This window comes from Mustelus asterias, chromosome 12 (genome assembly GCF_964213995.1).
Source record: "Mustelus asterias chromosome 12, sMusAst1.hap1.1, whole genome shotgun sequence".
Taxonomy (NCBI): Eukaryota; Metazoa; Chordata; class Chondrichthyes; order Carcharhiniformes; family Triakidae; genus Mustelus; species Mustelus asterias.
The window spans coordinates 90,794,982-90,809,539 of NC_135812.1; the positions used below are offsets into that span (position 1 = coordinate 90,794,982).

Consider the following 14,558-nt stretch of genomic DNA (forward strand, 5'->3'; position numbering starts at 1 on the left):
CATAATTTTTCAGCCATTTATAATTAATAGAAAGCAGAGTTAATGTTATGCTTGGAATTAGTTTGTTTTTTGAGGTTTTGGAATCTGTTTCTTGTAAGATACCAAGAAAGTGGTGATCCATGTCAAGAATCAACAAAACCTGGATCTCTTGGGTTAACAGGGACTCCGGTCTGATGGTTTCCTTCAATAAAGTTGCAGTAGTTTAATTTTATTCCCATGCACCCACCCTTTGTCATCCATCTAAATACCCTTTTGCATAGTTCTGAACACTGTTGTATTCCCTTTATTTAAAATGGCATAACTGAAAGCTGCAGTGATGCTCATGATCTTTTCTTGAAATTTGTTTTTGTGTATTGCTCCCCAGTGTTTAATTTGCTGATGCATTAAATTCTTTTAAAATGTTCTGGTACCTACACACCCACATGAGAGCCGAAACTAGTTTCAAACCATTCAGCTTAACTTTGAGACCAGTCAGGATCCTCCTTAGTTATGTGTGTGAAGTGTGTATTGCTGATGGTTGAGTATTCTAATTTCATTAATATTATTTGCTTTCAAATAAAATTAATTGGTAATTCACACCCAATTGGTTTTGAAATAACTGTAAAACAATGGACCTGTAATTCAATAAATTTGCTGAAGTGAATGGTTCACGGTGCACTGATTACCAATTTTGACTCCCTCCCCCAAAGTTAAGATTTAATTCCGCTTCAATGTTCCCACGGCCTCCCATCCTTCACACATTCTTCAAATTTCAGTTTATCCAAATACTGTCAGTATCGTATCCCATACCATATCCCGCCCCTCCATCCCGTTTTCACAGAACTACATTGTCTCTAGTTCATCCCCTGGCTCTACAACTCCTCTGGGGACTGCATTTTTCTGATTTTGTCCTCTTAAGCATTTCCATTCTGTCCAGTGTTGAATATGACTAGCAGTCTAGATCCTATACTCTGGATTTGCTCACAAAACATCATCATTTCCCTCTTCTTGAACATCATCCTTAGAGCTGACTTTATTGACCAAACTTTTAGTCTCAATGTCTCTTTGTCTCCATGTCCAATTTTGTCTTCTTATGAATTTGCAAAGCACTTTGGATGGTTTTCTACCTTGAAGGCACTAAATAGCTACAAGTAGTTTTGATTTAAAAATGCAGCCTCCTCTTAATGTCAAATATATTTGCTTCAACAGTATAGTATCAAAAGATGACAAAACTATGATGGGGGAGCCAAGCACATCAATGAAAATGGTAAGGTTGAAGCATTTGCAGCAATCTTCATCCAGAAGGACCAAGTGGATGATCCATCTTGGCCTCCTCCAGAGATGCCCAGTATCACAGATGTCAGTTTTCAACCAGTTTGATTCACTCCACATGTAGGTGAAACAGCTGAAGGCACTGGAAACTGCAAACGTTAGGCACTTTCAACGTTCTGGCAATAATGCTGAAGGATTGTGCTCCAGAACCTGCCGCACCTCTAACCAAGCTGTTCCAATAGAGTTACAACACTGGCATCTACCCAGCAATGTGGGAAATTGCCCAGGTATGTCCTGTACACAAAAAGCAGGACAAGTCCAGCCTGGTCAATTACCGTGCCATCAATCTACACTCAATCATCAGTAAAGTGATGGAAAGTGTCATGAACAGTGCTATGAACAGGCATATGCTTAGCAATAACTTGTTCACCAATGCTCAGTTTGGGTTACGCCAGGGCCACTCAGTTCCTGATCTCATTACAGCTTTGCTTCAAACTTAGTCAAAAGAGCTAAACTCCAAAGGTGAAATGAGAATGACTGCCATTAACATCATGGCAGCATTTGACTGTGTTTGGTTTCAAGGAGCCCTGAAAAAAACAAGTTGGGGAAACTATCTGCTAGTTGAAGTCATATTGAGCACAAAGGAAAATGGTTGTGGTTGTTGAAGGTCAATCATCTCCACTCCAGGACATCACTGTAGGGGTTCCTCAGTCATAGAAATCATAGAAACCCTACAGTACAGAAAGAGGCCATTCGGCCCATCGAGTCTGCACTGACCACAATCCCACCCAGGCCCTACCCCCATATCTACCCACTAATCCCTCCAACCTACGCATCTCAGGACACTAAGGGCAATATTTAGCATGGCCAATCAACCTAACCCGCACATCTTTGGACTGTGGGAGGAAACCGGAGCACCTGGAGGAAACCCACGCAGACACGAGGAGAATGTGCAAACTCCACACAGACAGTGACCCAAGCCAGGAATCGAACCCAGGTCCCTGGAGCTGTGAAGCAGCAGCGCTAACCACTGTGCTACCGTGCCGCCCAGTATAGTGCCCTCAGCCCAACCACCTTCATCAATGACCTTCCTTCCATCGTAAAGTCAGAAATGTTGTCTGATGATTGTACAATGTTCAGCAGCGTTCATGATTCCTTAGATACTGAAGCAATCCATGTTCAAATTTGCAAGACCTGGACAATAGCCAGGCTTAGATTGACAAGTGGCAAATAATATTCACCCCACGCAAATGTCAGGCAATGACTATCAACAACAGGAGAGAATCAAACCATTGCCCCTTGACATTCAATGGGTTGACATGGTGGCATGTGGTTAGCACTGTTCCTCATAGTGCCAGGGACCCGGGTTCAATTCCAGCCTTGGGTATCTGTCTGTCTGTGTTAAGTTTGGACATTCTCCCCGTGTTTGCATGGGTTTCTTCTGGGTGCACCGGTTTCTTTCCACAGTCCAAAGATATGCGGGTGAGGTTGTTTGGCTATGCTAAATTGACCCTTTGTGTCAGGGGGATTTGCAGGGCAAATGCATGGGTTAACTGGGAAAGGGCCTGGGTGGGATTGTTGTTGGTGCAGACTCGATGGGCTAAGTGGTCTCCTCTGCACTGTAGGGATTCTATGATTACCATCACTGAATCCCCCACTATTAACATCCTGGACCATTGATCACAAACTGAAGGCTACAAAAACATGTCAGAGGCTAGGAGACCTGTGGTGAGTATAGAATCCCTACAGTGCAGAAGGAGGCCATTTGGCCCATCGAGTCTGCACCAACCACAATCCCACCAGGCCCTATCCGCATAGCCCCACTTGTTTACCTTGTTAGTCTCCTTGACACTAAGGGCCAAGTTACTATGGCCAATGAACGTAACCCGCACATCTTTGGACTGTGGGAGGAAACCGGAGCACCCGGAGGAAACCCACACAGATATGGGGAGAATGTGCAAACTCCACACAGACAGTCACCCGAGGCCGGAATTGAACCCAGGTCCCTAATGCTGTGAGGCAGCAATGCTAACTATTGTGCCGCCCGAGTAATTCAGCTCCTGACTTCCCAAAGCCTGCCCACCATGTACAAGGCACATTAGAAATGTATTGGAATACTCTGCACTTGCCTGAATGAGTGCAGCTACAACACTCCAGGACAAAACAACCCGCTTGATTGGCACCCTGTCAACAAACATTCACTCTCCACCACTGACACAGTGGTAGCAGTGTGTACCATCTACAAAATGCTCTGCGGGAACTCGCCATACTCCTTCAACTGCACCTTTCCATCCCACAACTAGAAGGATAAGGGCAGCAGATACATGGGAACACCATCACCTGGACATTCCCCTCCAAGCCACTCACCATTCTGACTTGGAAACATATTGCCATTCCTTCACTGTCCTTGGGCCAAACTCCTGGAACTTCCTCCCTAATAGCGCTATAGGTGTACCTACATTGCATAGACTGCAAGAAGGCAGCTCACCACCACCTTCCTGAGGGCAATTAGGCTTGCGCAATAAATGCTGGCCTAGCCAGTGATGAACACATCCCATGAATGAATACAAAAAAAAATCAGCAGCAGGAGCTAAGATTGAACTTGACTGATAGCTGCCACTAAAACAATGCAAGGCAATGGCTTATTAATGCCAAGATAATTTTTTTTCAGAAAGGTGGTGTTTACTATGGATCACCTCATATGCAACATATGTAAGATGATGTCGCTCATCCCTATTTCTTTCCGAATGGTATGTGCTGTTGTCGGTTGAGAGTGGGACAGTTTACTGTCTGACACTGCTGCTTTAGAAAATGTGTGAGAATGGCCCATGATCATCCAAATATGTAATCCTCCCCTTTGTTTGCATTTGCTTCCAATCATTGGATTAGAAAGTAAACTCGTTAAATTCGAATGCTATCAACAAAATTAATTTTCAATCAGTGTATTTTTGCTCCTTCCAACACTCAACTGTATATTTATATAGTTAAAACATATCTAACAATAGGCAACAAAGAACCTTAAGCTTAATAATCATACCAGTGGACATGCTTAATGAACTTTCCTGTCTGTAAGATACATATGGAAGTTATAATTTTTTTCTTCAGTATTGTAAACCTTGTGTTTCTGTTTTACAGCTTAAGGACCCAAAGAGCAAACGGTATGAGGTTCCGATTGATGTTCCAAAGGTCACTAAGAAAGCTTCAACCCAACTCTACACAGTGAAATTTTCATCCAGACCTTTTGGCATAATTATAGAGAGGAAATCAAATGGTCTTGTTCTGTAAGTCTGATTTGTCTTGCTGTTTACTTTGATGCTATGTTTAACTTGGAGAATTTATACTTCACTCTAAAAACATATTGACAAAAGTATGAGAAAAAAGGTCAATACTGATCCACACATAAGTTGAATTAAAAATGAAAATCCTGAAAATACTTAATAATCCAGGCAGGCAACATCCGTGGTGAGTGAAACAGAGTTAAATCTTTAGATCTCCAGATTGTCGGAGATCTGAAATGTTATTGAAGGTGCACGTTGGGATTCTGTGGAAGTTCTGACCTGCATATCCCCGTGGCAATTATCTGGGAAGTTACAACTTGTGATGGGCAATTCCCCTCCTCCCTGGGATCCGCAGTGAATGTCTCTGAGAGCAAATACTACAGCATCCTTACCTAGGAGTTCCAGTACAGCTACAACACTGGCATCTACCCGGCAATGAGGAAAATTGCCCAGTATGTTCTGATCATAAAATGGACAAATCCAACCCGGCCAGTTATATCCCTATCAGTCTGCTCTTTTATCATCAGCAAAGTGACAGAAAGTAAGGTAAAGTTTATTTATTAGTCACAGTTAACACTGCAATGAAGTTACTGTGAAATTCCCCAATCGCCACAGTCTGGCGCCTGTTCGGGTCAATGCACCTAACCAGCATGTCTTTCAGAATGTGGGAGGAAACCAGTCCTATGGGATTGACCCATAGGAAACCCATACAGACACGGAGAGGACATGCAAACTCCACACTGACAGTGACCCAAGCTGGGAATCGAACCTGGGTTCCTGGCGCTGTGAGGCAGCAGTGCTAACCACTACGCTACCATGCAACCCCAAGGAGTCATCGACCGTGTTATCAAGCAGCACTTACTCAGAAACAGTCTGCTACTGATGCTCTGTTTGGTCTCTGCCAGGGCCATTTAGCTTCTGACCTCATTATAGCCTTAGTTCAAACATGGACTAAAGAGTTGAATTCCAGAGGTGAGATGCGAGAGAATGCATTTGACATTATAGCAGCATTTGACCGAGTGTGGCATCAAGGGGCCCTTGCAAAATGAAGTCAATGGGAATTAGGGTGGTGGGGGATGCAGTGAGAAATCCACTGGTTGGAAACATACCAAGCACAAATGAAGATGGTCATGGTTGTTGGGGATAGTTATGATCTGAAATTTTTGAGCTCACTGAGTCTGGAAGGCTGTGAAGAGCCAAATAGAAAGATTTGAGATTAGTTGAGCTTCATTAGAATAGTGTAGGGGGCTAAAGGCAGATCAATGAAAGTGGAAAGCAGTACAAGGTAATCTCTGTTTCACTGGAAAGGAACATTTGAGGCCCTGGACAAGAGTACGATAGCAGGTAAAAAGACAGATGTTGCATCTCCTATGCTTACTGGGAAAGGTTGAGAGTATTGGGGTGATTGAAGAGTGGATTAGGGTGTCAGGACGCAAACAGTCCCTTTGGAATGCTGAAAGGGGAGGGTAGATGAATTTGATGGTAGCATTTCGCTGCAGGTGGTGGAGTATTATCCATTGAACATGGACGGTGGGAGCGCAGTAGAAGGTAAGGACGAGAGGAATTCTACCATGAATTTGAGAGGGAGAGGAATGGGTGAGACCAAGAGTGTGAGAAACAGGCTGGGCATGGTCAAGTTGTCCATAGTGGAGGAGAATTGTCCATTGAGGAAAAAGAAGATATTTCAGAAGGACTGCCATAGAAGATGGCATGATCAGAACAGATGCAACAGAGACAGAGAAACTGAGGACAATGGAATAGAGTACTTACAGTAACACTTGGAGAAAATGTAGTCAAGGGAAGTTGTGGAAGTCAGTGGGCTTATAGCATAACACGCAATCTGAGTTCTGTTGGACTGGGATTGTTACACTAGGTTTAGTGTAATTGTTAGGGACCAAATCAGAAACCCCATGGTATAATTTGAAGACCCCAACTATTTTATTATTTTGCCGTTAGTATGAGGATCGGATGTTTACTTCAGGTGTGATTCTCTTGACCCACCAGGAAGCTTTTATCAAAATAAACTTTATTTAACAATACAATTTAACTGTATTCTTAAAAATAATTAGTGTACCTTTTACCAATTGACATACGTAAACATGACAAGAAACAATTCTTAACTGCTAGCCCATCTCTATTAGTTCCAATTTAAGCAATATTCCTCATAAACCCCTCTGCTGGTACGTGGTCTGCTGGTCCTCAAGCTTCCAGAACACCTCTCAAGAGAGGCACCTATTTTCTAGCAGGTGTGATTGAAACTGCAGTCTCCAAAGAGAAAGAGAGAGAGAGAGAGAGCAAAAACACGTCTTGCTTTGTGTAGACCGAAGCACAAACTGCTGCTTGTCTCTGTAACCCTAGCTCCTCCCATTGACAGCACTCTGCTCCTTGTCAATCAACTTAATTAAACCTTACTCTGAAACCCCAGGAAACAACCCAAAAGATGGTCAAAACTACATTAGCTCAGATTAAAACAATATCTGGGGCGGCACGGTAGCACAGTGGTTAGCACTGCTGCTTCACAGCTCCAGGGTCCTGGGTTCGATTCCCGGCTGGGTCACTGTCTGTGTGGAGTTTGCACATTCTCCTCGTGTCTGCGTGGGTTTCCTCCGGGTGCTCCGGTTTCCTCCCACAGTCCAAAGATGTGCGGGTTAGGTTGATTGGCCATGCTAAAATTGCCCCTTAGTGTGCGTAGGTTAGAGGGATTAGTGGGTAATATATGTAGGGATATGGGAGTAGGGCCTGGGTGGGATTGTGGGTCGGTGCAGACTTGATGGGCCGAATGGCCTGTTTCTGCACTGTAGGGTTTCTATGATTTCTATGATCTGGGATCAATAATGCATTCTCAGCATGTCGGCTGTCTGGAACAGACAGATCAGCAGCATTTTAACAGAATGGGCTTTTAAATATTCCCTTCACAAGAACCATGATATAAATACATTTTTTAAAGGCACAGTATCGTCACACACTCATATATTTAGACCTGGGGCCCAGAAAACAAGGTGTTGGAAGTCACGCTTCAGCTATTCAAAACCCTGGTTAGAACATTCCTGTGCTTATAAGCAGTAATGGGCACCTTAGAACAAATACATTGGCCTTGGGAGTGCAGTATAGATTTACCAGAATGGACCTGGGTTCCATGGCTTAAAATACAAGGAGAGGTTACACTAGGTAGTATTGTATCCCTGGTTAAGGGGTGACTTCATCGAAGATTTCAAACTATTAATGGATGATATATTGTGGTGGTGATTTGTTGTTCACTCGGAGTACTTTGACAACATGCACTGGAGTTATGTATCGTGATGAGGGAGGCTCCAATGTTGTTTCCATCACATGGCTGATCAGGAATTTCCTGCTCTAATCACCTGCCATGAGAATGTTAGATGGATTTGGAGGTTTATCGTCAACCTGTTTGGCTACATTCTGAACGCTCCTTCCTTAGCTGTCAAGTGCTGGAGTGGGAGTCAAAACCCAGAGCTTCTGGCTCAGGTAGAAAGGCTACCAACTAGATGACAACAGATAGTGTAGATAGAAACTACTTGCACCAGTTAGGGAATCTAGGACAATGGGGCTTAGTCAAAAAATTAGATCCAGACCTTTTAGGAGTGAAATTAGGAAACACTTCTACATGTAAAATGTGGAGGAAATTTGGAACAATTTTCCATAACCAGCTATAGAAGATCAATCAATTGTTAAAATCGATCATGCTTGATATTTAAAGTTGTTAGCCCAACGGTATTACGGGGTCTAGGACAAAGGCAGGTATATGGAGTTAGGTTGCAAATCAACCATGACCTAAGTAAATAGCGGAACAAGCTGAAGTGGCCCACATTGAGATGAATGCTCTCGGTGGAATCTAATCTAAGTACCACCCTACTGGTGCATAAGTGTCATTTTCTTGTACTGTTGATGACTCCTTGCTTTACTTTTCTGATGAGTTTGTTTGTTTGTTTTGTATCTTCACACACTTTTCCCCTTTGGGTTGATGCCAGTTTTGTAACTGCATTGGAATAGCTTGGCTAGAGCCCCATTGAGTCTGAGAGCATCACTCTTCAGCATTACAGTCAAAGTTAATAACATAAGAATGCAAATAGGAGCAGGAGTAGACTGTCGATTCTGCTCTGCCATTCAATAGACTTATGGTTGATCTTGATCTTCAACTCCACTTTTCTGTCTGTTCCCCATTTCCTTTGGTTCTTTGCAAGACAAAATCTATCCCTCCCAGCCTTAAATGTATTCAATGATGGGGCATCCACATCCCTCTGAGGTAGAGAATTCCAAAGATTCACCACCTTTTGAGTGAAGTAATTTCTCTTAATCTTAGTCCGAAATTATTCTGAGACCATTCCTCCATGTTTTAGATTCCCTGATCAGTGGAAACAATCTCTGTGTTTAGTCTATTAAGCCCCATTAGAATTTTGTGCCTCTTATTTTTCTAAATTCTTGAGACCATAAGCTCAATTTATCAACCTCATGTCAGAGGACAACCCTCTCATCTCAGAGACCAATTAAAAGAACCCTTGCTGTACCCCTTCCGGTGCAAATATATCCTTTCTCAAAAAGAACAAAGAAAATTGCTGCACAGGAACAGGCCCTGTGGCCCTCCAAGCCTGCAGCGACCATGCTGCCCATCTGAACTAAAGCCCCTACCCTTCCAAGGTCCATATCCCTCTAGTCCCATCCTACTCTTGTATTTGTCCAGACGCCCCTTAAAAGTCACTATCCTATCTGTTTCCACTACCTCCTCCAACAGCGAGTTCCAGGCACCCTCCACCCTCTGTGTGCAAAACCTGCTTCATACATCTCCTTTAAACCTTGCCACTCGTACCTTAAACCTCTGCCCCCTAGTAATTGACTCTTCCACCCTGGGCAAAAGCTTCTGACTATCCACTCTGTCCATGCCCCTCATAATCTTGTAGACTTCTATCAGGTCACCCCTCAACCTCCATCGTTCCAGCGAGAACAAACCAAGTTTCTCCACCCTCTCCTCATAGCTAATGCATTCCTTACCAAGCAACATCCTGGTAAACCTTATCTGCACCTTCTCCAAAGCCTCCACATCCTTCTGGTAGTGTGGTGACCAGAATTGAACACTATATTCCAAGTGCGGCCTAACTAAGCTGCAACATGACTTGCCAATTTTTAAACTCAATGCCCCGACCGATGAAGGCAAGCATGCCCGTATGCCTTCCTGACTATCTTCTCTATCTGCATTGCCAAGTCCAGTGACCTGTGTACCTGTACACCCAGATCCCTCTGCCTATCAGAGCAGACCGCTTAAGAGTAAGCGTTCTGCCATTTACTGTATATTTCCCATCTCTTATAGATCTTCTAAATGCATTACCTCACACAACTGTACAGTATTCCAGATGTGGTCTCTCCAAAATCTTGTACAATTGTCGCAAAACTTCTTTAGTCTTGTACTCCAAATAAAGGCCAACATGCCATTTGCCTTCCTAGTTGCTTGCTGCATCTGAATACTAACTTTCTCCATTCCTTGTACATGCACACCCTCTTGTTGAGGCCTGCAGTCTTTGCTGTCTCGTACATGCTCCAAGTGGAGTAAATGGCTGAAGACCTGCTTGCTGGACCACAAGAGGGCAGCTAAGAGTCAAATGTAAGGATGGTAGATTTTCTTCCTGAGGAATGTTGGTGAATCAGTTAATTTTTATGCAGCTTCATGAATTCTCAGTCTTAATTTCAGATTTTATTTAATTTAACTTGGTTGAAATTCTCAAACATGTCAGTGTGGTTTTGAATTCACGTTCTCTATTATAAGTCCAACACTTCAGTATAATGTAGACCATAAACTTAAAATCTATTCAAACCTGATAAGCTAGGTATTTTGTTGGAGGAAAGGGAGCATTGCAGTTTTTAAAATGTGTAAGTGCACATAAAGAGGTTGATGAAGAAAGGGAATGTTTAGTTGTCCAGCTGTTGCTGTTCAAACCTTTATTACATTTATAAACTTTACTTGAGCAGGCCTTGTTATTTTAGTATGTATTGTGCAAGTTGTTCATTTATCCAGCATGATGTGTTTCGCTTTGCAACTAAAGTCTTTCGCCACAGGGGTGATAACATCAGAAAAAATCAGAATTTAAAACAAAACAGTGATAGATGCCATCCCAACATAAAAGTGCACATCATAGGTGTATTTTACTATGTTTCTTTTTAGATAAATAACTTGGATAAATTATTCAGATTGTTTTGGAAGTAAGCTAGAAGACTTTCTCAGCTTGTATATTTTAAGATTGAGTTTGAAATATCAAATATAGGAAATATTACAACTATGTTGACATGTTGCAAAACAAAATCCTTTTCCCAGATCTCCCTATGCCATCCTCAGCTGAAAGGAATACTAACCTGATCTGAGGTTTCTAAAATGGTGTGCTGGAACAATTCAGTTAGAAATAGCTCTACCGTCTGAGTTTTTTTTATCATTAGATAAGATAAACAAGATTTATAAAGAAATACCTGGCATTTCCTCAGATAAATAGCTTGGGAATTTTCATTGCCAAATTCACAGATGAATATTAGCCACTCGGTAAGAAATGAGAAAGGATCTGATCTGCAGCAGCAACCACATTACTGTTCCCATTATGAGCTGTTCAAATCAAAGGAAAATTGGAAAGAAGGGAAACTTTCCACTCGATGCATATACATATATTTAAGAACTGAATTCAGGGATTCATGAACAAGTATTTCTAAAGCAATTTAATTAATGTTTAGTTGGAATGAAAATGACCAAGCAATTTCATGATTCAATCTTGACTCAGTGAAAAGTATAGCACCCATTAAAAATTAAATAGGAAGGGGCCTTTTGCGACCAAAAGCAGTAATATCCATTTTCTCATTTTTTTTGAGATGCTGGCATGTGTGACTAGCGTTTTCTGTTTTGACTTTTAATTGCTCTTGCAATTGGTAGCAAGTGTTGCGAAGTTGGGTAGAATAATAGTAGGTCGGGAGGTAGGAAGTTAGAATTTGGTGTTTGTAAAATGCTAGAAGGGGGAAGCATTTGCATGGTCCCGTTAAAAGGTGGTGTTTCTGTGCTTAGAGATTTAAAATGCAAGTACATAGAGAGCCCAAACTGAAACACTAGTATTGAAAGGCCAAGCAGCAGCTTTTACCAAGACAACAGGCTTTTGAATTTAGCCAATCAATTTGAATCAGGCACTTAGATACCAAAAACCTATTAAATTTAAATCTGATGGTTTTGACAACCTAGGACCAATCCTATTGTGGGAAATATTGATATGTCATCACGGGTATAAAAGAAGGGGGCAATGGGACAAAGAGGGGAGAGCAACTGCCACCTGCCAGAGCTATCAGCTCTCAAGAGAGAGAGAATCGCAGGCTCTCGTAGCTTCATCTATCTCCTGGAGAAAGCACCATCTAGATAGCAAAAGTACCAAAGAGGAAAGAAGTTCCAGACAGAAGAATCAACAGAGAAGGCCCAGAATATTTTGGAAGACACACAAAACCTGGTTGTAATTCAGAGAGTGACTAAATTCTATTTTGTTAATGAGTATTTATTTGAATTCATACCATTAGAATCTTGTTTTATTCGGGAGTAGTTAATAGTTAGAAGGGATTTATTCAGTTTGTTAATAGTTTAGTTAATTTGTTCACTTAGATAAATAAATTGCTACATGTTGATTTTAGAGAGAGTATCAGGGATTTGTTTTATTTATCCACCAGAAGTTGCTGAAGAGCAGGTTGTACCACTTCACACACACTTTTTACAGATTATAGGGTGACGTACTCCTCTTTGGGGTGTTTTGGTGTTAGTTCTCAGAGAGGGGATCAATCTCTCCTTTATAACACAAATCTGAAAAAAAGAAAATTTTAAAACCCAGATTTCAGCCCACTTAATTAAATTTATATTTTGAGAATGCACGAAATGCAATAATCTAGCAGCTTAAATTGTTCAAAGCCAGGAGAAAGCCTGGCTTTACCTTAAAGCTTGCATTACCCTCATACAGACATAATAATTGTATGAATCTTTAGAAAAAAGCAATTCTACACAACAATCTAATGGAATAGTATTTTCTAACTTTTATTGCATCAGTCATTTATTTGTATAATATATCCTATTTATTTTTTACTTAGCCTGAACACAACAGTGGGGCCGTTGTTTTATGCTGATCAATTTCTGCAGATTTCCACCTCCTTGGCCTCGAAGTACATTTCAGGTTTGGGAGAGCACATGACAAATCTGATCCTGAATGTAAACTGGACTCAATTAACTCACTGGAACCGAGATCAAGTGCCTCATGTAAGTTTGTTAACTTGTTTGATTCTTTCCCACTATTGAGACATTCAAATGCCAATTCCGGCCTGAGAAGAGACCACTCTTGTATAGCACATTCCTGATGAAATGTAAGTTACAAACACCTATCTACAAATAAATATGCATGCATGCATACCCATTGCATGCATGCATATTTATTTCCTTGTCCTTGGATCCTGTGGGGACAAGTGTAGCTTTCAGTTTCTTTCTCTTTCTTTCAAAAATGTTTTATACCAATTTTATACCAGTGTTTGATTAGATCGTCGAAATTCCCATTCTGGAGCATTTCAAACAGTGAGAAAATATGGAATGCAGTCATTATTGTGCTTAAGGTCAGTGGTATTTGAGGGCCACATGAGGCTGACCCAGCTCAGTCCGTTCATGCTCTGAGAATCTCAAACTGGTGCCTTTGTGTCCCTTACTTTGTAGCATTGTCATTGTTATTCTCGCTGCAGTGAGGAATCATATATATGATCAATTCCATGTGCAACTAAAGAAATTGGGGAACATGTGCAGAAGATCTGATGGCTGTCTTGGGTAGCAGAAAACATTGTCAAGTTGGTACGGACATTCCTATTTATAACTATTCCCTATAATCCTCCATCCCACAGGGCGCCTTTCTGTTCTGCAAACCTCATATCATATTTGACTGTACTTAGATTCAACACCATTTCTGTCATCACAACCATCTATTTCCATTCACTTCCACCTATAACTCATCCTTTTAGCTGCTGAAACCTTCATCACCATTAAGCTGAACTTTTCCAATGTCCTCTTTGCCACCCTCCACAACTTTGTCCTGAATGCCAACCAATCTAAGGCTGTGCATATTTTTCCATAACAGATCCAGCTTTCCTTTCAGTCCATTGCTCAGTGGCTTCCACTGGTTTCCCATTTTGACGAGTGACTTTAGAATCCCTCTGGGCATTCTCCACCCGTCTCTGTATCTTGAGCTTTGCTTACACCCACTGCGCTTCCAACTTTATACCGTCTGTCTCTCCCATCCTTCAGCTAATCATTGGTAGCAGAGCTTTCAGCCATCGTTGCTCTGCGCTTTGGGTTTATCTTCCTAAGCCTTTTCAAGTTCCTACATCTCTCTTTACTTTGAAAGCCACCTCAAAACCTGGTTTTACTTGAAATAGATCTAAATCTAATGGTTCCCCCAATATTGTGTCATTGTGCTTTGGAATTGTCCACACACAGTTTGCTACTGTAACAGTCTCTTTATTTGTTTTCTCTTTCTCTTTATTTTCATGTATAGTACTATGTTAGTCTCTTTTTCCTCCTTGGAAATACCTAACATTCTGTTTGCTGTTTTCTTTGAAATTTCTTGATGATAACCCCGTTTTCTTTATGATAATACAAGATCAAGAGTTCTCATTGTAAGAAGAATTGCAAGCAAAATATCTGTTCCCTATTGCTCTGTGTTTTCAGCTGAACATTCAAAATTGAGCAGGAGTAGACATTTTTCTTTTCGAACCTGTCCTGCTATTCACTACTAACCTTCTCCCTCGATTCCATGTTCTTGCATACCTTTTAAGCCCTTAGTATCCAAAACATATTAATCTCTGTGTTCAAAATGCTGAACAACAAAGCATCCACAGTCATTTGGGGCAGAAAACGTAAAAGATCCACAACTCTTTAAGTGAAGAGATTTCTCCTCGTCTTGGTTTTAAATTTGATTTGCACAACATCAGGAAAAGACTGAGTGCACTAGAATCATCAAAAACTGTTGAACTCCT

General features: G+C 41.4%; 1 protein-coding gene across 1 annotated transcript in view; it reads left to right on the forward strand.

The window, feature by feature from the left end:
* LOC144501672 (lysosomal alpha-glucosidase-like) overlaps nt 1-14,558 on the forward strand; it is a 63,411-nt gene that overhangs the window by 9,999 nt on the left and 38,854 nt on the right. Inside the window, exons 3-4 of the mRNA XM_078225592.1 lie at nt 4,387-4,532; nt 12,636-12,801. Of these exons, the coding sequence (XP_078081718.1) occupies nt 4,387-4,532; nt 12,636-12,801 (312 nt within the window). The remainder of the gene's footprint in view (nt 1-4,386; nt 4,533-12,635; nt 12,802-14,558) is intronic.